Consider the following 25,515-nt stretch of genomic DNA (forward strand, 5'->3'; position numbering starts at 1 on the left):
CATCGCTGTATGTTTACAAGAATCAGAAAAGACTAAAAATATTGTTTTTCAGAATGTATTAAACTGATTCAATTTTTTTTACATAATATTTTACATAATGTCCAAACTATGATATTTTATAAAAAGATGGAATAAAAGACATTAATACTAAAAATCGAAAACTGAGATTAAGAGAACTAAACAAAATATAAAGAGAAAAAATATGAAAAGACCATTCTCCTCCTAAATGTCTTCTTGATTGTAGTAGACGATCTATACGGTTTTCTGTCTCTTCTGAGTTTAACGAATTAGAGGATTTCTTGTTGTATAGGTCCACTCTCTTAGGTTATGAAGTCATGATTTTTTATTCGTATATCCATATAATCATAATAAAACATTGTGTCTTAATTATATTCCTAAATTTCATATAAATCAGAAATGTTGAAGATGATTTATGCTAAATTAAAAAAAAAACTGAAAAAAATCCAACGAGAAGGTGTTCGTCAAAACGGCGCTTTAAAGTAATAATTTTGTTAACAGAGAACGATGTTAAAAAAATATTTACAAATCAAGAAAGGAATATAATACAAAAAATTAAAAATGGAGCACAAAAACTTTTTGTGCTCCAGTGTCCATTTTTTGATCGACCTTCTTGTTTGTCCTATATAACTTAAGTATATACTTTCAAATTGTAACAATATTTTTAATTGTTTACCTTTTTTGCAAACAATTATTTAACAACAAATCGCTGCTACAAAATCTCAAGTCACATTTTTACTTATCAAATTGGTATCCGGTTACAATATCATTGAAGGAAATTAAAAATAGAAATTGTATGGTGTGGTTTTAGAACGATTCGTAAAATTTATTGAAAAAACTTTAATCTGCTTTGATGAAATATGTTTCAGGTAAGAAACGTGATTTGTATTTTGTAGAAATGTAACATTTTTGGAGGTCGAGTCTTACTGACTAATATTTATAAAATTACTGTACAGCCCGATGTGAGGTTAAGTCGTAAAATCTGTCTAGATCCTATTTCTTGTAAGTATCAACTTCTTTTGCTTATATTTATATAACATCTTAACGATCTTGCTCCATTTTTTCCTGTTTCTAGTATTTCCCTGACATTCTCTTTCTCCTGCGATTTGTTAGTCTTCTTCAACTTATTGCAGCCACTTTAATCTCGGCCTTCCCCATTTCTTTCTTCCTTCTAGATTCCATTATATCATCGCGTATATCACTGCTTTATCTCCTGCTCGTCAGATGTGACCTAGTGATCTAGTTCTACATTGTTTATTTTGATCATGAAATCTTCTTTCAGTATTTTCTTAATCTCTGCATTTGTTCTGCTTCTATATTTATTTGATCTATTTTAATTGGTCCAAGTATGGTTTTAATGATCTTTATTTTCACTATTTGTTAGTTTTCTTCATCTTTTTTAATCTTTGTCTTTGTGTCTGCTGTTTTTTGCTGTTATTTCTTTACATTTATTCGTTTTTTGTTTTCTCATGGTGCTTGCCTAAATGCTTATTTGCTGTTCTTCTATTGATTTTGTGATTGTCTTCTATTCTGACTTTATATCTGCAATTATGCAATTTATTGACATTCTTCTTACACTGAGGCAGGTTATATCAAATACTGAAGTGTTTCGCGCTCGGTGTTTATACGAATACGCATGTTAATTATCTAAATATGAAGAGAAATAATTATTAAAATACTTAATAAGAAAAATATGTGTGGAGAGACGGAACCGCGAGTATAGTACCATGTTTGATACTAATTTGGAAAGGCCTTAATTTTTAATTTTGTTTATTTCATATTTTCCAATGCTTCATTTCAAGTATTTGATATTGTTACTTTCAGTTTTTTAAACAAAATAAATCGACTAGTGCTGAAGAAAACACAGTAGAAGATGATTTTATCTTTATCGACTTATCAAAACCAAGAACAAAGCCATTAGGTGAAATAAATGTAAGTATATATACTCTTAAGGGTTTAATATATTTTTTTTTCTTCAAACGTCAAATAATGATGACATTACTTATCTAACTTGATACTGTCAAATGTTTGATGTCTCCGCCGGCAGCAGTTTTTTTTCCCATTTCTTTACGGCAGAGGGAAAAATGTTGTCATGGCAACAATAGGAAAGATGTCACAAAGCAACAATACAAATGTCATTAACAACAATTAAACATCATTTTTATTTATAGTAATATTAAAAGTACAATTAGTTAATGAGGCATTTTCAAAATTGAAACCGTGCAAAAATGTTCCCGACTCTTGATACGCATTGGTAATTGTTGATGATACTGATGGTCGAGAACAACTTTCAGCAATCATTCCCGATGTTGGCGAATCATGAGGGTTTAAAATTTTTTGAGCATTATCGTTCTTATCGGACTTGGAGGACCCCAAACGTGCTACTGCATCATTAGCCGCGGACTCAATTTCGTTTAGGTTTTCCATTTTCGCACTAAATTTGCGCTTGCGGTTGCAACAACAATAAGCTGTCTTTAATAATTACAAACAACTGTCAAACAACTGTAACCAGGGAGACGCAAATCCCACCGACGACTTAATTATTTTAATTTCTAACATCTAGACGACTTTGATAGTTGTCACAGTTAATTTCGAGTAAAAATAGCGTATGAATTGTACTATTTATGGTTGAAAATTGCTACGTTTGAATAAAAAATAGTATACTTTATTCGGCAAAGAAGCTACTTTTCTTGACTTGCCCTCTATTACGCGCATCACTTCGTTCGGCGCGTAATATCGGGCGCGTCAAGAAAAGTCATGCTTCTCCGGCTCATAAAGTAATATACTATTAATATTTATAAGCTAAAAATACAACTTCGAATAAAATAAATTCTGTATAAGAGGAAATTGCACAGTCGTGAAACAATTCTCTGACATAGGTAGCATTGCGCCTTCAACCAAGTTAGATTTTTTATATTGCGATATTCACATAATTATCAAAATTTTCGTATTATAGAAGACTCCATATTAGACACCGGTTTATTCATAACACCACAGTAAATCTTTTAGTACAGGAAAAATTATTGTAATATTCCAAGAGGATGATCACCAATACTTCTGCCACTCATTTTGGCCAGACATGACATAAATCAGACGATTAAAGAGAATCAAATGAAGAGATGACTTTTAAATTTAAAACGAGTTTGATAAATACTGAAAAATATTATCTTGCAAGCAAAACTAGAAAGTGGAAAGACCCACAAACAAATTAATACAAGATCTTGAAGAAGATTTTGCACACTTTCTAAATACAAAAATTAAAGTTGAGTGCAAAAAATAGATCATTTAAAACCCAAAGCATGACAAAAGAACTTCTGTACTATAAAAATGGACAAATACTCACATGAATAATCTAATATCTAAATAAATTGTGGTCTTCGAATAATCCAAAATAAGCGATTATTCAAAAAGTAAATTAATTGTTACTTAAAATTCCAAAAACGATAAATAAAAGATTACGGACCGTAATTTGTTAACCGAAAAAGCTTTTTGGTTCATACGTGATAATACTTAATACAAATTACACATAACTTACTTATAAAATGAATTACATAAATATTAAGATCCTCAAAAAATATCTAACTTCTTAATTATCAAAATAACTGAGAGTTAAGTCATAAAATGAATTACATAAATGTATCCCTAATCAACCATAAAACTGTAACGTGAAATGTCTAATCCAAATATTTACGCACTCACTGAAAAGCCGCCAGTGGGTGAACTGAAGTCATTAAATTCAAGCGGCCATATGTTTTAATGTAAAAAGACAAGTACGGCCTCTTTTAGGTCGGTATCCCTTCGTATCAAGCAGAGGGATTGGTGACATGATAACGAAGGTGGCTTCTTAAATGCAGAGCTAGCGGTAAAACTCTACAAAGATAAATTCTTTCTATAATATATTTTTGCCTTAATAATTTAATTAAGCAACTGATTACGAAAGATCTGAATCCTAAATCAGAAATTCGCTCAAGAATAGAGCAATCAAGAGCAGCCTTTTTGACGATGAGGAAATTTCTGAGTAACCAAAGACTCAATCTGCAAATCCGATATGGGATGGTCAAATGTTATATCCACTCTATTTCTCTTTAAGGTGTCGAAGCCTGGACTGTTAATGTTGACTTAATGATAAAACTGGAAGTTTTTGAGATGTGACTTTTTAGGAGAATTTTGAAGATACTGAAATGAAATTTATTTAACTGCTATGTCTTTATTTAATTTATAATGTCTTTATTAAAAGGTTCTTATTTTAATTTATTAAAAAGCACGATAATTTATATAAGTTTATTAACCACTAAAAATACATCATTTATTTTAGGCGAACGTAACAATTATAATCGCGAGCGCGTCTTCTTCAAAATTAACTGATCCTCCATATAAAAACGTTTTGATTTATATAGATAAACTGCCGTTATCTCGAAAAGTCGAACACCCTCTAGACTAGACTGAGTGGCAGCAAACAGGTATTTTTACATCGGCGGGCCTCCAGAAATTTCGAACTGGTGTTTTTATAGCATCATGTGTCAGGTAGACATGACCTAGAAAATACTCGAATGAATAGCATATCAGTAATAAACATATTTACCGTTTTTTTGGGTCAGAATTTATCGTAACAATACCATGGACCGATCATATTACGAATGAAATGGTGTTGAATATAATGGGAAGAGACAGAGAACTTTTGACCACCATTAAAGGCGAAAGACAGCATATTTGGGGCACATACCTAGAAATAATAAGTACGAGTTGTTGCAGCTGATTATGAAGGGTAAAATCGAAGGAAAAGGGGTCTTGGTAGACGACAAATATCCTGGCTGAAAAACATTCGCGACTTGACCGGGTTAAACACACAGATGCTCTTAAGAAAAGCAGAAGATAGAGACGAATTTGTAATGGTTATAGCCAACCTTCATTAGTGGAGATGGCACTAGAAGAAGAAGAAAGCAACTGTAAGCATACCAAGGGTTAAAATAAATAAAATAAATAAACACCTTCTAGAAAGAAAATGCATCTGTGTGTATAATTCGCTATTGGTTTCGTGGGAAGTGCTAAGTACTTTTAACTTAATTACTCACAGACAAAATTATTTATAGGAAGAACCTGAAATGCGGCGTACTTAGATGTAGTCAAAGACAATAAAGACAGTATACGAAATATTATAGGTAGACCACAACCAAAAATTTTAAGGGCCGTTTTTACTAGAAAAATAAAACGCTACAATACTAAAAGATTCTTGGAAAATTGTTATAATCGTTTATATAATTTTAGCCTGAATTTTACAAAAAGCAGGCAACGCTTTCCCAAAACAACGAACCCAGCAATAACCTAGTCGGGGAACTATGCGGCAAATTGTTTTTTGGTCTGAAATACGAAAAGGACTTAGACAGTCTCACTGTTCAGGTAATTAACCACAATCCAAGTAATACAATTTTGGCTAAACATCAATTCATTTTCAGCTGTTCGGTGCGAACGATTTACCAGCGAAAGACATGAACGGCTTGTGTGATCCGTATGTGAAAATGTTTCTAGCTCCGAATAAGAAAAAGAAATTTCAAACTAAAGTACAAATGAAAAACAAGAATCCGGTCTTTAATGAGACTTTCATGTTCAAGTGGGTATTTTTAAATAAAATAGTACTACTCGCGCCATCTATACATATAAAATAGAACTAGGTGAACTATTAAATTATTTAAAACGCAAATTTTTATTTGGTTTAAAACTGGAATTTACTTAAATATCTATAAAAAAACCTTTTTTCTCAATTATCTATTATATATTTTAACATTATAAAATCGTTATTATTTATATTTGGGCACTAGTCATTATGCAACTAACAATACAGCATCCATATGGAAATTAAATTTGCGCAATAGTTTATGCACGACTTGTATATTTTAGTGTTATGTACGAAGACTTAAGAAAACGGTATCTCCAGTTCTCGGTGTATGATTTTGATCGATTTTCTAAACATGATTTAATTGGACAAGTAATTTTCAAAAATTTAGATGAAGTAGCTGATTTGCGACAAGAGGTCGAATATACCATGGATATTATACTACCACCTAGTGTAAGTACTTTATATATATATATATATATATATATATATATATATATATATATATATATATATATATATATATATAGTTTTTAGCTATTTACGAGACGTACACTACAATTCTAGTTGAGATTCTCGGCCCAATAACGGACCACGTCGATTGTTGTATCACTGACCAATCATAAGTCGTTAAGGTATATGTTGAGGGACATTTTCAGCATGACAGAAGTTTTCCATATTAGCACAAATCGTCGTAGTAGTTTCCAGCTTTTACTTTATTTTATTGGTCGTTACATTATTGACCAGTTTTAATATGGTTTAAGGTCTTTCAGTCAAGGCTACTGTCGGACGGCCTCTCTTCTTAGAATTGTGGGTAGTTTTCTGGTGGGACATAGACATACAACGAAGGAAGCTTGTTCTGGATTTTAGCCACAAACGGTTGGAGTCCTTGTTGTACACTGGATCGCGTTCATCGTTTTGCAATGGATGGCGTTCATCGAAGATTTGTTTAAATTTCTCTACATATTCAGCAGCTGCTCTGCTTTCTTTCAGTGATAAGAAACCTACCGCTTTATACAGGAGATTGAGTTGGGCAAGCTTCATACAAGCGAATACTATCCTACATGTCTCACTCCAGGCTACATTAACTTTTTTTGCGTGGACTGATCAATTACAGACTAGACAGGCATGTTCTCCTGTTGAGAAACACATTTTCCATGCTATTATTCTCATTGTATCAGGACTTATGCCTTAACTACTTCCAGTCAGGTTTCTTAGTAGGGGATTTCTGGCGGAGACTTTTTTTCTTGTCCTATGACAAAGGTACTTATATTTTAAAGGTCTGTCCAACCTCCAAGGTATTAAGATTTGTCTGTCTACTATAGGATACTTAAAAAGTTCCCTCCATGCATTTCTTGTATTTATATGAAAGGCGCTTAATCGTGTTCTTTGGGATTCAGTTTAAGGTAGTTTTCTCTGTATTATTTAGACATATTGTTTAAGGTAACTTTGAGATTTACCTTGATATCATTGATATCGCAATAACCAGGTCATCGGTATATAAAAATGTCTTATGCTCTCTGTTGTTGGTTGGTCATTTGTGTACATTGTAACACATCAAACGATGGACACTATTTGAGGCACACAAAATGAACGAGACATTGATCACCATCACTGAAATATTCAGGATAGGTATTGTCTGCTGTTGAAAGTTACATGAAAAAATGGGTAAAACAGTCACTTGTGAACTTGTTTAATATACCCACTGTAATTAAAAATTACCCATTCTGCATTAAATTAATATTTAAAAATGATTCTCATAATTCCTTCTCGCGATTCCTATTGTAAACAAATACTTACAGAATGTTTATTTGTTATTATAAAATTTTTATAAATTTTACATTTTACATTTTATTTTATTTTGTAAAATTTGTTTGTAAACAAATACTTAAAGGATACTCTGAAAACATCTTTAGAGAAGTCTTGGACGAATCGGAAGAGGGATTGCTGTAAATGGCTAACTTATATACAATATTAGATATGCAGACGATACAGTGTTGCTGTACAACATCTCTAGAAGATAGGTACATCTAAAAGAAGAAAAAATGTTTTCGCGTTTGAATTTCTAAATCGCAATTTGTAATACGTTAAATAGGAACTTATGAAGCAACTTGGGCTGAATAAAATAATCATTTAAACTTTGTTTATTCTGTTCTAAGAGACACTAGGTGTTTTTCGCCGATTATGATAAACTAACGTTCGAATATATAAGTGGAAGATGCAGAATGAAAATCTTATACAAAATGCAATTTGAAATACATGAATTAAAACTCATGAGTTTTTTAAATCGTTACAATATATTGAATAGAGCAGTAGGTTCAGGTATTTCAGTGTATTATACATTTTTTATCTAGCACTTTTTTGTGATTCACAGTACCGTAGACAGCTGTTAGATCAACGAGTGCGACACCAGTTATCTGTTTATTTTTGAAATCATCCTCTATAATCTCTTGAGATTGAGTACTTGTACAGTACAGGCCTGAATCGTCCTTTAGTGTAGGATTATTCGTTCATATAGTTTATATAGTTTAAGCAGCTAGTTTAAGCTCTTTTGTTTTGTGCCATAATTTTAGAATTTTGCACGAGGCTACACAATTATTAAATAACTTTTATAAAAGAACTCATTCTTTAGTTCTAATGCCGAAATGCTTTATAAATTATGTAAATATGTCTAGTTTATTGATGTTTGGTGTGGCCAAAAATTTTGCTGTTCAGTAGCAGTTAGTGAGCTACTTGGTTAGTAGTTACTTTGCTTATGTCTGGTCGTTCCGTTGGATCCCCACTTAGTTTCTTTATCGTATTTCAGACTATTTTGCTGCTGTGGATCATGTCCATTCTCTCTAAAGTCTCTTCCTATTTTTTCTTTCTTCACTCGCTGATGGAGTCAAGCCAATTTTCACTAAAAGGATCTTTTTCAAATATGCTTTTGTATTCAGTCATTAAAGCTTCTATTTCATGTGTGATTTCAGGAATGTATTGTTGTCTGCAGCTCTGGAAATGTACCTTCTGGATGACTTCTTAAGTATATCTATGATTTCTCCGTAGGCCTCGGAGATTGGTCAACTACACTGACTGTGTTATCTAGGTCGTCAAACAATTGGGACCATTTGGTCTTTATGAAATTAAACCTTGTTCTAAATAGAACGCTGGGGGTTCTCGCTATGATATGTACTTTGATTCCCACAGGACAATGTTGTGACCTAGGTAAAGAGTCTAAATTTCTACTTATTGTCTTACTGTTTAGGGGGAACGATAGTTTTCGGTTGTGTATTATAGCGAGGTTGTTGTTGTGTTCTGAGGATTGCTCCGATTGAATATGGTGTTTGTTAAAGTCGCCTAGAAGGAATTTTATTTTGTGAAACCAAAAGTTATCTGGAGGTATCGAAAATCGAAAACTGCTCCTGGCGGTTTGTATATGGACGTAGTTTAGTATTTCTATGCCATTATGATTTGTACTGCCGATTGAGATTGCGATGTTTGTTTTGATATATATTCCGCTTCCGTGTTTTGTTAATGTGAAAATTCCGCTAGTAGTAGTTGCATTCTTGGGATATAAGGTCTGCTAATCTGTCTCTATGTGTTTTCTGGACGTAGATTACATCGCAATTAGATTTTCTGTCTCTGTAGAGGTGTGAGAGTATTTCTTTTTTATTTTTGGTGATTCCCTCTACGTTAATGGTAATCGTTGTCAGAGATGTCAGAGGCTTATGCTAAAATTTGTGCATAGAGCAAACTTCGTCTAGGTGTCTGAGATAAAGCAGCATGCCCATCAAAGATTCACTGATGGTTTGAAGAATTCAAGCGTGGATGCATCAGCTTTGGTGACGAATTTCGTGAAGGCCGTCCGGCCACGTCTCGTAGATACTTTAAAGACTTTATTTATTATAATTTATGAGAAAATCTCATCCAGACGTTTTTATATGACAGAAAGTTAACGGATGGACTACGTTTTTAGGAAAAGGAACAATTGGGAGAACTAAATCTTTGTTTGTGTTACCTTCCAACAGCAGGACGGTTGACAGTGACCATTCTAAAAGGTCATAAGTTAAAAGCAATGGATATCGGTGGAAAATCAGGTAATTACGATGAATAAAAATCAACGCATTTGAGCAATCTTGTAAAAAATACTTCTAAAGCTCACAGGTTTTTTTCTAACCTAGGTTGCCCTTTTGGATCGATAATACACTAAAAAAATACACGTTTTGTTCTATTTTGTTTTCTATCTTTTCCTTCTGGTAAAGATTTTTATCTGCTGAGTATTATGCCTAATCTTACCCAGATTATCTACTGCACTTTGACTTACTTGAGGCCTCGAATTTATTGGTTTTCATTTTAATATCCTCTTTATTATATAGGTATTTAAAGAGTAAAGAGTAAAGTAATTTAAAGATCATAAAGTTACCTACTAACACGTCACACCCACAACTTTATTTAGTATACCATATTCTAATCGATCAATTCTAATTTCACAACAATTCAGTAGATTTAAAGGATGTTCGGAAATTTTGGTCCTTGATTTCTAATTTTAAAAATAGTCCTACAAAAATATAACCGTTTACCCAAAGTTTATTAAATGATCCACCTACTTACCTGATTCTAAATGAATCAATTTCCATGAGGCGGTTCTTATCTGACCAATAGATTTTTAAAATTAGTTACACTGTTTCTTATTCGTTAATACTCATTTGTTGTGGATGTATGTGATTCATCACAGCTTTATCGTTCAATAATATTTTAAAGGTTGGTCTAGTATGAAATTAACGTTTTTTGTAATTAGTCATTAGTAAACCTCTCTTTAAAATACCACACTTATTATAGCTAAAATAAAAAACGTGCAGAATTGATGTTTCTGTTATAGGTTTTAATAAAAATATAATATGAGAGAAAAATTTTATCATAGGAGCTTCGTATAATAAATTTGTTAATTATTAATATGGTTTTGACACTATTTCTTTGTGCTTTTTTTATGTTTTATGTCAAGTATATAAAATACTAAATTTAATGAGAAACGACCAAAGAAATATATTTTCAATTAAACTTGTGGTGAATTGAGGAAATAGAAAAAATTAAAATTAATGATATATAACAATAACAATAATAACAATATCTTTATTTTTAGAAAATAATATACATTCCGTGAACATAAAATTATTTAAAAAAAAAAAACAGTGTCACAAACGAAAATATTATTTACTTATTCCTAACCGTTACATATACAAATAGTCCTCCACAGAATATGGCTCAAGAGCTACCAGTAATTTAAATATTTGATGTTTATACAAACTTAATCTTTCCTCCCTTTTAATAGGTTCAGGCAGTTTATTAAACAATTTGATGCAGCAATAAAGAGCGTTTTTTTTCTGTTATACTTAACCTGTGTATTGGAATTTTATAATTATATAACCTGGTATTTACTATACTATTGGGCTCAAAGTTCCTAAAGAGTATTTTATTCTTATATAGAAACAGTAAGCATTCTTGAATAAATACAGCGTAAACTGTTAAAATATTATTACTCCTAAAATGCCCTCTACATGATTCCCTACTTTTTAAGTCAAACATAACTCTGATTTTTTTTTCTGGACCAGAAATATATTATTTATGTCCCTACTGTGGCCAAAATTTATTAGACCATATCTAAATTTTGCTTCAAAATTAGCATGATACACTGTTTTTAATGAGTTATTATTCATGTATTTTTTTAGAACTCTAAAGCTGTAAATCACTTTACTCAAAGACATACATAACTGGTCAACATGTTTATCCCAACATAAAAAACTGTCAATATATAATCCTAAAAATTTGGTACTGCTGCTAATATTTAAAGTGTCATTATTTACAATAATACTGTTTGGCATATCTGCATGTGCATAATTTGTCTTAAACAAAAGAATATCTGTTTTATTTTGATTTAAAACCAACCTATTCATAGAAAACCAGTCTTTAGCTTTCTGGAACTCTAAACTAGAATTAACGCTTAGAACCGACATGTCTTTACCACTGACTAAAATGTTTGTATCATCTGCATAATTTGTTATGCTGGAAGTAGTATTTGCCACTAGACCATGAAGATCATTGATATAGATCACAAACAGTAAAGGACCAATCACACTTCCTTGTAGTACTCCAATATTGATAGTGCTTTCAGATGAGATGCCTATTTCAGTGTTTTTATGTATTTTTACTAAATGTCTCCTATTTGCCAAGTAGGACTTAAACCAGTTCAATGCTGGTCCACGTATACCATATTTCTCCAATTTATCAAATAATAGGTCATGCACTAAACAGTCATATGCCTTTGATAGGTCCAAAAAGAGACCCAAAGCCATATGACCAATCTCAGTACATTTCAAAATATCCCAGACAAATTGAAAAATCGCAGTCTGAGTTGATTTTCCCTGTTGATAACCATGCTGATTTGCACTAATAATATGACATTTTGTTAAAAATTCTGTTATCCGCCTATACATAGTCATTTCTAAGATTTTTGAAAAGGAACATAGAAGGCTAATTGGTCTATAGTTATTAATTAATTTAGGATCACCCTTTTTGTAAACAGGTGTTACTATGGCAGTTTTCAGGCATTCAGGAAATACACCAGATTTTAGTGAATTATTTATGATTGTAGTAGTATATATAGTATAGATAGTATATATGATGATTCGTTTTTCTAGGCCTTATTGGGTGCTTTGTATTTGAAGTATCTGAGATAGGACTAATTTCTTTTTACTGATGGTAGTCTCATCTTGACCTTCAGTTGCTTTATAGTTGAAATATCATATTTTAGTAGTTCATTGGATATATTATCTGGTCTAGATGACTTTTTATTTTTTAATTTAATCAGTGCTTTACTGATTTTTTCTATGATAAATATGATAGAACTAACAAAACATTGCGTATTTTTTAATGTTTTAATTTATTTTTTAATTGTGTTTTAAAGAACATGCATATTTTCTTGTAGATCCTTACGTCAAAGTTTATCTCCTCTCTCATGGTAAAAAAGTCAAAAAGAAAAAGACTCGCGTAAGACACAAAACGCTTTGCCCTGTTTATAACGAGGCGCTAGTTTTTCAGGTGCCACATGAGACTATTAAAGATGTTGCATTTGTGATACAAGTTATAGATTACGATAGGTAAGCATGTTATATCTATACTCAGTGTTTTATGATACTTCATTAGGAATTATGATATTATCAATAAATTTCAAACGGACTATAATAATAACTTGTATATACTATTACACAAGGGCCTGCGTAGCGCAAGCGGTAGTATGCTTGCCTTGCACGCCGGTGGTCCGGAGTTCGAATCCTACCGCCGGCAAGAACAACTAGACATTTTTAAAAATGTCTATAGGCCCCAGGTCGACTCAGCCTGAATAAAATGAATACCTTGGGTAAAACCAGGGGTAATAATAGGCGGTTGAAGCGTAGCACTGGCCATATTATCTTCCTTGTATACCGTAGGCCCTAGATATAGCAGACTACCCTGCTATACTCCCAAAGCCGCGCAGCGGTATAAAACGGGAGACTATTATATATTATATACTATTACAAGTAAGCATTTTATTTTTAATCGTCTGCACACTGCCTAAACGACGCCTATACAAAGAAGGATGTTTTTATATTATTTTGTATTTTATTTTTTTTTTCATTTGGATGTCTCTTAAAGATAAAGGTCAAATTATAGAAACCCAAATCGATTACATTGCCACCAACGGCAGATCCAGTAACAGTATTCTAAGCGCAAAAACCTATCCTAGATGCCACATTAACTCCGACCATAATCCATTTGTAGTCACAATGACAATAAAACTAAATAAAATTCCAATCGGCATTACCAAAGACAAAATAGCATAGACTGATGCAACACATGAGCAAATAAAACATGATATGTAGACGAGTTGGAGATCTTTTTATCTTTCTCTTTAGCCGTTCACAACCATTTAATTCCTGCGTTCACCTTGTTTGCTGTTATTTCTGCTGCTATTATTGGTTATACCATTCGTGTTTTGTTTACCTCTAGTGCTTACTTGACTGCTTGTTTGCAGCTTCTTCTATTGAGATCCTGGAGCATCCACCGTATTCACCAGATTTGGTCCCTAGCGACTTTCATCTATTTCAATAACTAAAAATATTTATGCGTAGATAGCGTTTTTCATCAAATGCTGAGGTCATAAAAGCTGGGGAGGCGTATTTTGCAACTCCTTTCAGATTCTTACACTTCAGCGATGGAATTCATAAATTGAAATCTTCTTAGAACAAGTGAATTGATGTTCAGGAAGAATATACTGAATAATAAAGTGTACCATATGTCGTTGTTCTTTTTATCAATATTTTACTATATATTTCTTAATTCTTATTATAATTTCTCTTTTAAGAATTAGTAACAACGACCTAATGGGCTGTCTGGTTATTGGGCCGAACGTTGAGGGCCAAGCTCACGCTCATTGGATAGAGATGATGGAGAAACCCAGAAAAAATATCACTCGTTGGTATCCCCTCTCAGAAACTTTACCTGACGATATAAACATACTGAAGGAGGGTTCGTTTATGAACAAATTAAATTGCTTTGGCAGTAATTGAAAATATGTTGGTTAAACTTTATTTGATAGTGAGAGAAAGAATAAAAAATCGCTTTTGATTTCATCATTTCTTAGACGAACAGTTTATTCTATTAATTGTGACTGATTAAAACGTACAATAACTACGGAAATAAATACCAAACTGACTATTTAGGGATAAAAATGTCGAAATTAAATAGATTTTATGAAAAAAATGATCATAATTTTTGCCAATCTTCTTAAAATAAAATAAATAAAAACCACAATAAAATCAACAATACTATGTATTATAAATATGAACAAATAAAACTATGTTCCTTCATTTTCTTGTTTTATTCGCGTTTCTGGAAACATTTGCTCTCAAAAATGGATTCGCTGGGAAAGAAACCTCCTCATCAGTTGATCTTCTTACACGACCTCTACCGGTTGAAGCACTAATGGTCCCAAGCTGAAGTAGTAGAGGGTTAGATGTACTGAGAGTACCTACGGCCGCTAGCAGTGCTAATCCTGCTAAAGGAATGAATATTTTCTTCAAAGTAAGTTTCTAAAAACACAAAATTATTTATTTAAATTACAAAGAAGCATTTAATTATATATAATGTTATAACTTAGCTTAAAGTCGATAAAGAAAAATATGCTAGCAAATTAAAAACCGCCCAAGCACTGAATCTAGAACAACTCAGCGTTAATAAAATTAACTCAGTTATAACAAAAGAACTATTGAATGCTAGCTCAGAAGTAGCAACCCGCCATAACAACAAAAAATCCAAAATAAGTGCAGAATCGAAGAATATGCTGAAACAACGAAAAGAGCTCCTGTCACTAAACAAAAGAAATACCCCAGAATACAAAGAACTTAATCGAGCCATACGAAAACAGATAAAAGACGATATTAAAAAACATCAACAAGAACATGTAGAAAGAGTGATAGAGAAAAATCAAAGTCTGAAATATACCAAACCGAAATTAGGAAAGAAAAATATTATAACTATGAAAAATCAACAAGGCCAACTAGAAACAAGCAAAGCTCAGATATCAAACATAGTTGAAAACTTCTATACTGAGTTATACCGCTCAAGAAACGATCCCCCCGACTCTTCAAAGCAAAATCTGAAAAGACAAATAACAAACGTAAATTCTGAAGTAATGCCCGAAATAAGCGAAGTAGAAATAGAAAATGCAATTAAAGAATTGAAAAGAAATAAAGCACCGGGTAGTGATGGAATTCTGGCAGAAATGTTGAAAGAAGGAGGAGAAGAAGTCATCAGGTACCTAAAAATACTTTTTAATAAATGCCTATTTGAAGGAAACATACCAAGGGAATGGAATACTACTAACACAATATTAATACACAAAAAAGGGGACAATACAGATCTGAAAAATTATCGTCCAATATCACTACTATCACAACTTTATAAAACATTCATAAAAATAATTACAAATAGATTGACAACAAAGTTCGATGTATATCAACCAGTAGAGCAAGCCGGATTTAGAAAAGGGTTCAGTACATGTGACCATCTTCACACACTAAAGGTCCTAATAGAAAAAGTTAACGAATACAATTTACCAATCTGTTTAGCATTTATAGACTACGAGAAAGCTTTTGACAGCATAGAATTATGGGCTATTGAGGAAGCACTGGTCAACAGCAGAATAGATTCTAGATATAGGATATTAATACATAATATATACCAACACGCTGAAATGGTAGTCACGATGGATAACGGAATGAAAACGAGGCCAATTAAAATCAACCGAGGAGTAAGACAGGGAGACACCATATCTCCAAAACTATTTACTGCGGCACTTGAAGACATCTTTAAATCACTAAATTGGGAAACGAAGGGACTGTCGATAAACGGAAAGTATTTAAACCATCTAAGATATGCAGATGACGTAGTACTAATAGCCGACAGCTGGAAAGAACTGAAGACGATGATCAATGAGCTTCATACGGAATCCATAAAAAAAGGACTGAAAATGAATCTGAGTAAAACTAAGCTAATGTCGAATAAAGATGATCAACCGACGATAACCATCCAAGGAACAAAAGTGGAACATGTAGAAGAATAGATATATCTGGGTCAGAATATCAAGGTAAACAAAGAAAACCAAACTACCGAAATAAGCAGACGAGTAAGAATGGGATGGGCCGCATTTGGAAAACTCTCATACATACTGAAAGACAAAAAGATACCCCAAAACCTTCGAACCAAAGTGTTCGATTCTTGTATCCTTCCAGTTTTCACTTACGGAGCTCAAACCTGGACATTCGCAAAAAAGAACATGGACAAGATTCGAAAAACTCAGCGAGCCATGGAACGACAGATGCTTGGTATCTCACTAATATATCGGCAAACGAACGAAGCAATCCGGAACAAAACAAAAATAAAGGACGCCGCGAAACAAGCAGCTAAATTAAAATGGAAATGGGCTGGACACAACGAACGTCTCGAAGATGGTAGATGGAACAAAGAAGTCGGAAACTGGCGACCGTACGATGCGAAGAGACCAAGAGGAAGACCTCAAATGCGCTGGAGCGACGATATCAAAAGAGTCTCAGGACCAATGTGGAAACGCCTAGCACACAACAGGGATGAATGGCGAGAAATGGGAGAGGCCTTTATTCGACAATTCGGATAGAAAAAAGGCTAAAAAAAAAAAATGTTATAACTTATTAGGGTTAAGTAATTCCACGTCAACTATGCCAAGTTGGTCAGGCAACTGATCTCGATTCGGCTTAAATTTTACAGGCGTAATCTAGGTCCAAAATAGCGGCCTGTATGGGTAATTAAAATTTTTACAAAAAAAAATGTTTCTCGTATTTTAACATTTTTTCTAGCATATCTCCAGATGCTCTATAAAATATCCAAAAATACAATTTCGATGTAAAATTTTCGGCTGAACACGATTCCGGTGGCAAAATTAAGCTAACTATCAAGAAAAATTTGGAAACTTTGTAAAATCCTCTTTTTCTTAAAAAGATCATATATCAAAAACATATGTTTTTCTTTTAAAATTGATGTTTAAAGTTTCACTTTTCATTGCTTCTATTGCGTTTCGATATTATTATTTTAGTAAGTTGTCAATTTGATTTGTTATGTGATAAGTCAGGTAGAACGACACAGTATCTTTACAATTATTGTTCAATGACGATTGGAAGGTGTCTTAAGAAACTACACTGGAAAAAACTTACCTGCTATATACTCACGATACAATTCTGATCATCATCATAAGCGGCTCGACAATCCGTTGTGGATCTTGGCCTGCTCACAAAGAAGTCGCCACTCCTATCGATTCCTGGCAACTTCCCTCCATCTTCTGACCCTTCGAATCTGTAGATCTTCTTCCACATCATCAATCCATCTCCTTATTGGTCCTCGGTGTTTTCTGCTTCAATTCTAACGCATGACCTTACGTTTTGCGTTGTCGGTTGAGTCAACTTAACTAAATTAGGTGGGATCCCAAAGTCTATCATTGCATTATATAATGCAGGTCTTTTTACACTGTCATAGGCTGCTTTGAAGTCAACGAAGAGATAGTTTGTATGTATGTTATATTCTAGTGACTTTTTTAAAATCTACCTATGTGCTTGAATTTGATGTGTGCCATGTGTGTGATATCATCATCATCATTGGTGCTACATCCCTATAAAAGAGCCTCGACCTTCCCAAGTCTATTACGCCAGTCAGTTCTATCCATTGCCAACTGTTGCCAGTTTGCTGCGCCTATTTGTCTACCATCCTCATCTACACCATCCCTCCATCTGAGTTTTGGTCTACCCCTATTTCTACTTCCCACAGGTTGTGACATAAGGATTCTTCTAGGAGGGTTGTTCTGCTGTGATCTTGCCAGATGTCCTGCCCATCTTAGTCTTCCTATTTTTATAAAGGATACTACGTCTTTACCACCAAATATATGTTTATATCTGTGATATATCTCGTAGTTGTACCTCCTTCTCCAAACACCATTTTCACAGATGCCACCAAATGTTCTTCTCAGGATCCTTCGTTCAAATATAAGCAGGAGATTTTCATCTGCCTTGGAAATGGTCCATGTCTCCGACCCATATGTCAACACTGGTTGTATAAGGGTTTTGTATATGGTTATTTTTGTTTTTTGGCTTAAGTTTCTGCTTCTCATATGTCTACTCAGTCCAAAATAGCATTTGTTTGCTAAGATTATTCTTCGCTTGATTTCTTCCGTCATGACGTTCTCCTTGGTGATCAAGGAGCCTAAGTATGTGAATTTGTCCACCACTTCAAAGGTAGAATTATCAACCGTGAATTGGTGGCCGATGTTTCTGGCTCTATTGTTGGGTGTTGATGCCATTATCTTAGTTTTATTTTCATTTACTTGCAGGCCCATATTTTTTGCGGCGTTTGACAAGGTGGTATACATTTCTTCTAGCTTGCGTGTTGTGCGTGCAACTAGATCAACATCATCTGCATATGAAAAAAATTTGGGATTATTTATTAAAAATGTTTCCTCTGCTGTCTATTTGGGCATCCCTGACCGCCTTTTTCAAAGCTATGTTGAAAAGGAGACACGCCAGCGCATCTCCCTGTCGCAGCCCAACATGCATTTCAAATGCCTGTGATTGTTCGCCCTGTATTTGGACTTTGCAAACAACTTTACGCATTGTGTGATATTGACCAACAATATCCTTTGTAAAATGTTATAAGTCTTTCAAACAATACATTGCCGAAGATTTTATACGCAAAAGCTAACAGAGTAATGTCTCTATAGTTCTTATGCAATGAACGTATTATTCCCTTTAGCCACTCTTCTGGTACCAATTCATTCTGCCATATAAGGACTATTAGTTTATGGGTTGCTGCAAAAAGTTGATCACCACCTTTTTTTTATACCTTTCCGAACAGATTTCGTCGATTTCTGGTACTTTATTGTCTTTGAGTTTTAGAATGGCATTTGACACTTCTTCTCTTGTTGGGTCTTTACTGTGTGGTTGACGCTGTAGATTTTGTTGATTGTCCATGTTGTAACCTCCTTCAATATCGTTTATATTTAGATGTTCGCTGAAATTTTGTGCTCATCTGTTAAGAACTGAGTTTTTATCATGTAGAATTTCCCCGTAAGTGTCTTTACAAATTTTTAATCGTGGTTTAAATTCTCGACGGCCATTATTTAAGGATTTGTAATATTTCCTCGCTTCATTTTTATCGAATATACTTTGTTTAACATTTTAACATACAATTCTGATGGTTAACGTAAAAATATTATCAAAAATTCAGTATAAAAATATTTAAAATTACCTTCTTGAGATAATTTCCAATTCCAGTAACACCAAATCCAGTACTTTCGTAATGATGATCCACTTCCTCAGCTGCGTGACCGTAACTGTGTCCTAGTGGATGTCCGTATCCATAGCCATATCCATAATTGTAAGGAAGATGGCCAGCATGAGCACCGTATATATACGGAACTTCTGGAGCGTACCCATAAACCGGTATCATATGAGCGGCATGGTCATACTGTCCGTAGTTTGCAGCTGCGTCTTGACCGTATAACAAATTGCCGCCTTCATTAACGGCATAACTGGTTCTAGGAATATCTTCGCCGTATCTATGACCATCTACTTACATAGAAATTTAAGAAATGAGCACAAAATTTTATGATTAAAGCAACTAACAATATATACATAAATACAAATAGGACATAGTCGGACGAAAGGACGACAGTTGTGGCATTTAAAGGTAAATATCTCATTGTGTACTTCCCAAAAAAAAACGGGCGTGGCAGTCCAGTGGGACTGCCGGTGGAAGTTACACTTCTATACACGCATTCGCCTTTACAAATTTATTTGGGAGTCAATCTGCACAATTATTACATATGTAATTCTATAGGTAAGACTATAGCAGAAAGAGAAACAGAATTAATAACAACTTACTAACAATGAAGGATTGAATCAATATTTTGATGAAAATGTATATTTTTATTTTCATATATGTATGAAAGGAATTGAATGCAAAAATTTTCTTACACATACTCTGCAGTAAAATTCATTGTTTATTGTGTTATTAATATAATAATACAATACAAATTAAACTATATATACTATATAAAGTATATAAAGTATTTAAAAATGACAATAATATACATAAAAAAAATACACTACAATACAGTGCAACATAATTCCATATAATAATACAATACAAATTAAAATGCAATATCCATAAGTATTTAAAAATGACAATATTGTAATAATATAAAATAAATTAAATTATAATAATTTTAATAAAAAAGTCCTCCCCGACTGGGAATCGAACCCCGGTCTCCTGCGTGACAGGTGGGGATACTGACTACTATACTACCGAGGACATGACACAAAGTTATTTCAAAATTGACAGTTCTGGATCATACAGTGATTTATTGAGATTATTATCTTGAAATACAAAAGACTAATATAATTATAAACATTTAATAAATAATACAAAACATATCACATAAAATCACACAAAATCACATAAATAATAATATTAATAAATATTTTATTATATGTATAATATTATATGTATATATATATATATATATATATATATATATATCTTTATATAATATATATAATATTAAATTATATATACAAAAGGAACATTTTTATATTAGAGAGAGGAAGAGAGAGAAAATATATCTTCTGTCTCTCTCTTACTCATTATCTTACATATGTAATGATTTCACAGATTCACTCCCATGCAAATTTCCAACGTGGAGCGCGCGTATAGAAGTATAACTTCAAAAACAAAGGATCCAACCAATCTAATTTTTAGAAGATATTGAATCAACTTAATGTCCCATTCATGAATTATTCACACCACCCAACAATTAAGAATGAATGTTTATGCTGCAAGACTTATATACTGTTGGAAAATCCTTGGATTGTGATATAATAGTCACAGTTTTAACAGTAACATTTGGTATTGCTGTGACAAATATAATTTTTATCCATCGGATTAGAAAATAGACATAGCAAGACATTTTTGGGTTTCCAACAACCCTAAGTGGAATACAGTCAGAGCACAGTGATCGTCTGGTGCGCAATTTCTAGACGAAAAATTAGTGGTCCTTCTTCATTGTGTAAACAAACCAACAAGGATTTTTGTTTTGAAACAAAATAAATGACAACAAAAAAGAACAACAAGAAAATTTCTGTTTTGAAATTTTCTCTGAAATCGTCTAAAATAAACGAACGGTTGTAGAACAGAGTTGTCTCCGAAAGAAATATATCCTTTAATAGCCTGTTGTTTCAGCGAGATTTACCAACGTGGCATACATCACAGACTGTAATGATCTTTCTGCAAGTTATATTTGACGGCATTGTCATTTCACGTTACTCTGATTTTTAATTTTCGTTACTAAAACTATGCGTTTTCTCAGTAGCTGTCTGTTTTCAATACAATAGTTAAAAGAGAAAATTACAGACGTGATATGGATAGATATAGCATCATCCACTATTTAGAAATATTAAAGTACAATAAAAACTGTGCATCCAAAGTAATGGAATACACATTTTATTCATAAATCTAAGATTTAAGTGTGAATTTATTGTTAACCATTGCTATTGAATTGTGTGGTGATTAATAAAGGTCCTTACCTTGCTGTGCATAATATACATTTTGGTTTAATGTACCTGTTTTGGCTTGATCATAACTTGTTGTCGTTTTAGCATCTTCGGCGCCTCTATGAAACTCTTCCGAAAGGAGTACCTAAAAATGTAATATTATAAATATCCATATATTAAAGGAATCCCGTAGTTTAACATTTTCTTTTCCAGGCATTTAAATCCTCTACAAATAAATCTTAAGTAGAGAGTAGTCACAATGTACCAACCTTGGCGAAGTCTTTTGGTCACCTTTATCCTTTGTTACCTTTTGTCGAATCTTTATTGAACTCGTCGTATTGTCGTGTAACTCCCTGGCAGCATTTATATAAATCGGTAATATTTTCTTGTCCTTTAACACCTGCCACAGCTTGACTAATGGGACACTATCATACGCTTTTTGAAGATCAATAAATATCATGTGTGTCTCCATATTGTGTTATAAGCGCTTTTCCATTGTTTATCTTAGACATAGTACATTGTCTATACAAGAATGACCAGTATGAAGGAAACTCCGATCTTCATCCTTTTGCCAACAATCTTCAATTCGGCTTTTAGTTATCTTTCCGTACATCGTACAGATTGAGTTAGTTACCCTAGGCCCTCGGTAGTTCCTACAATCCATGCCTTATATTGCCTTCATTCTTGTAAAGATTCTTGTAAAAAAGCTGTTGGCCTCTCAAGAATAATTTAAATATTATTACCAATAGCTGAAATAGTTTGTCAGGGCCATATTTAATCAGTTCTCTCTTAACCCCACGGTCTGAATTCATCCCATTTTTCATAACGTTGTCTTGTTTTTTAATTTCTTCTGGTATCATGTTTTTTTTAATCAATGTCTTGAAATTCTGCTTTTGTGGATGCAATTAGCGACGAGAGTTTTGACTTAAACGGTCCGCTGTTTCGTGCTCTATTTTTAAATTATTATAGTTTCTTAAAACTCGATTATTTTGTGAACGACACTAGATCTTTCGTACAAAGCTTTTTTATTTTCTTGTAAGTTTCTAATCACGTGCATTGTACCATTTTGAAATCCACGATTGACTTGAGACCGTGACGAGGTCAACTTTAGCTAAAGTATATCCTCTTCACCACCACAAAGACAATCATGGAGATCACTACTTTGGCTAGCTCTTCTCAGAGGTAATTCGGCTAATCCCTAAGACAAATAATGGTAGCAAGAAGTGGCATGAAAGCATAACACAAAACACGCATTTTATTTAATAAAGGAATAGACTTGCTTCTATGTTACAGCAAGTCCTGTACGAAGTAAAAGAAATGACTGAACAAACAAAGATAATAAAGTGCCTGAGGGCCTAAATATTTAAGAAAAATGTCCTAATAAAACACTTAACTTTCCATGCTGTTCTATGTGTTGTCTCGGGTTAAAAATTAAGGGTCTTAAACACCTTAAAAATACGCCGGACGCTCTGTAGATTGTTGTCTTGTCTTGAGAAAGACCAGATATTTCTTACAACAATATTATACTAAATCGAAATAAAATGTCAGATTGTAGTCGAATAAAACCTCAGCCACAGAGTCTAAAAGCATTAAGCAGAATTTATTTATAAACTTCTTCTAAACTGTGTATTCACCAAATAACAACAACCTTTACATATTTATCCATCCATTAAATAACAACATTAGTACAAATATTTGTCCTTCTAAGATTACCATGACTGATATTTTTAATAGCATAAATGAGCTGCCCAAAAAGTGTGTCTATATCCTTGTAATGCCATTTGTTATATTGGTTAATAGATCTCTGGAAACCTCTATGTTTCTTTCTTCATGGAAAGAAAGTTATGTTGTTCCTATATTTAAAAATAGTCAGAAAGACGACATTGAAAATTATCGTAGCATTTGTATACAATCTGCAATCCCTAAGCTTTTCGACTGTCTTATAGCAAAGCAACTTTCTTGGTTATGTAAAGGAATCACAACATGGTTTTCATAGCAAAAAATCCACTGTAAAAAACTCGGTTTTCTATCAATTTGATATATTATCTCATATGAAAGACCGTAAACAGGTAGATGCAATATACACAAATTTGTCTAATTTGGATGTCTAATGTTGGCAGACGACTTGAAATTTTGGAAAGTTATAGATAGTTTAAAAGATCAAGCTTTGCTGCAAGATGACTGACTAAAAAATTGGTGCAATCAGAACAAACTCCACTTAAATGTAAAAAAATGTTGTTTTATAAGTTTTTCTCGTAAAGTCAATAGAATTGGAACAATCTATACTATTAATAATCAGCCACTGAATTATTATGTTTCTTTTATTAGGGATTCGGGTGTTATTTTCGCTGAGAAGCTTACTTTCTGTGACCACATAAACTCTATTTCAATAAAGGCATCTAAACTTGTTGGTTTCCTTACTAGGAATTGCAAGTTTTTCTCCATTGATTGAACAAGATTAGTGTATTGTTGCTTAGTTAGAACTACGAGCTACTGCTCGTAGAACTACTGCTCGTATTTTGGAATACTGTTCAGTTATTTGGTCACCCTATTTTCAGAACAATATTGATACCATAGAAAGAGTCCAGCATAAATTTTTGAGATATTGTGCTTACCATGTCCACACTACTATTGAAAATCATGATTATTCCCGTATCGAACAGCAATTATTATCTTCACCCTCACTCAAGAACCGTTGTGATATGTCAGGAGCTATATTTATATATAAGATCATACATGGATTTCTTGATTATCCAAACCTATTAAGCCAGATTAACTTTAATGTTCCCATCAAGCTTTACGTTACCACAATGTTTGCAATATTCCTTTCCACAGAACAACCTATGGTATTCACAACCCATTGCATAGATACATGGGGCTATTAAATATTCTCGATTGTGATATTTTCAATATAACTTTAACTCGGTTAAAAATATCTCTTTTGTTTGTTTTTTTTTAGTATGTAAGATTTTTTGTCTCATTTTTTAAACTTTTTAATATTGATTTTATGTTATAAGAATTTCAAGTTTTGAATCCTAACTGTTATATTGTATATTGTAATTTAAACTGTTAATGGGGTTATCCCGTGTATTAAATAAATAAAAAAATACCTTATCAAGTTTGATTTATCATGTATAATCTTATTAAAAGGTAAAAAAACTTGTAGAAATCGAAACCAAATAAATAAAAAAGTCATTACTTACATTTTTATCTAATAAAAACTATAAATTCTACCTACCTCTTCTTTGTTGGAGATGCCGAACACTTTTTCGAAAAGTGAAACAAGTAAAATCAACTCAATCACACCGACGACTCTCATTTTTGCCATTTCTTCTTGTCAACAATGAAGATGAACTGTTGCGAAGAAAAATTAAATCGTTTGTGCTCGAACCGTTCTAGATATGCATAGATGACTGTGACAATTATTCGAATTAACAGGGTGATGTATAATTTTATTATCTCTCGAAATTTATGAGGTATGAATTTTCTTATCTAAACACCGTGAAAAGAGTAAGTGATCATTAGCGGCACGCTAGCGAAACGAACCCCTTTCTTATTTGTATTGAAAATCGAAAATAAGGTAATTGAGATGTAGTAGATAAACATATATTAATGAAAGCAAATGATTTTAAATAGATCAGATATCTCGAAAAGTTATTTTTGTAAAAAGAATACAGAAAAAACGGGAGTTGAAAAAAGTATACCTATTACTCGGATTAAAAAGGAATAAACAACAGGATCCAG

At 32.7% G+C, this 25,515-nt stretch overlaps 2 protein-coding genes across 6 annotated transcripts; one reads left to right on the forward strand and one right to left on the reverse strand.

Moving 5' to 3' along the window:
- The first annotated feature begins 768 nt into the window (after positions 1 to 768).
- LOC140450050 (synaptotagmin-10-like) lies at positions 769 to 14,467 on the forward strand. Of its 2 annotated transcripts, XM_072543473.1 has the most exons (8): positions 769 to 887; positions 1,843 to 1,950; positions 5,284 to 5,415; positions 5,472 to 5,626; positions 5,914 to 6,082; positions 9,585 to 9,705; positions 12,591 to 12,762; positions 14,007 to 14,467. In XM_072543473.1, the coding sequence occupies exons 1-8, from the start codon at positions 879 to 881 to the stop codon at positions 14,209 to 14,211; spliced, it is 1,071 nt and encodes a 356-aa protein (XP_072399574.1). In that variant the 5' UTR covers positions 769 to 878; the 3' UTR covers positions 14,212 to 14,467. The 2 variants fall into 2 exon arrangements, with proteins under 2 accessions (XP_072399574.1, XP_072399576.1); XM_072543475.1 differs by lacking the exon at positions 12,591 to 12,762 and having other exon boundaries at positions 14,007 to 14,157.
- Positions 14,468 to 14,502: 35 nt separating this feature from the next.
- LOC140450051 (uncharacterized) lies at positions 14,503 to 25,131 on the reverse strand. Of its 4 annotated transcripts, none has more exons than XM_072543479.1 (4): positions 25,010 to 25,131; positions 21,841 to 21,916; positions 19,469 to 19,788; positions 14,503 to 14,733 (listed from the first exon to the last, which is right to left on the reverse strand). In XM_072543479.1, exons 1-4 carry the CDS (start codon positions 25,097 to 25,099, stop codon positions 14,509 to 14,511), a joined length of 711 nt encoding a protein of 236 aa, XP_072399580.1. In that variant the 5' UTR covers positions 25,100 to 25,131; the 3' UTR covers positions 14,503 to 14,508. The 4 variants fall into 4 exon arrangements, with proteins under 4 accessions (XP_072399580.1, XP_072399579.1, XP_072399578.1 ...); XM_072543478.1 differs by having other exon boundaries at positions 19,469 to 19,791; XM_072543477.1 differs by having other exon boundaries at positions 21,805 to 21,916.
- Positions 25,132 to 25,515: the final 384 nt, after the last annotated feature.

This window comes from Diabrotica undecimpunctata, chromosome 9 (genome assembly GCF_040954645.1).
Source record: "Diabrotica undecimpunctata isolate CICGRU chromosome 9, icDiaUnde3, whole genome shotgun sequence".
NCBI lineage: Eukaryota > Metazoa > Arthropoda > Insecta > Coleoptera > Chrysomelidae > Diabrotica > Diabrotica undecimpunctata.

Coding starts and splice junctions, on each gene's coding strand:
- LOC140450050 (XM_072543473.1), top strand. Junction 5,416..5,471: donor TAGACAGTCTCACTGTTCAG/GTAATTAACCAC, acceptor ATTCATTTTCAG/CTGTTCGGTGCGAACGATTT. Junction 6,083..9,584: donor ATATTATACTACCACCTAGT/GTAAGTACTTTA, acceptor CTACGTTTTTAG/GAAAAGGAACAATTGGGAGA.
- LOC140450051 (XM_072543476.1), bottom strand. CDS start 25,099: ATGGCAAAAATGAGAGTCGTCGGTGTGATTGAGTTGATTTTACTTGTT. Junction 21,917..25,009: donor GCATCTCCAACAAAGAAGAG/GTAGGTAGAATT, acceptor TTACATTTTTAG/GTACTCCTTTCGGAAGAGTT. Junction 19,792..21,804: donor TGTATATTATGCACAGCAAG/GTAAGGACCTTT, acceptor TTTCTATGTAAG/TAGATGGTCATAGATACGGC.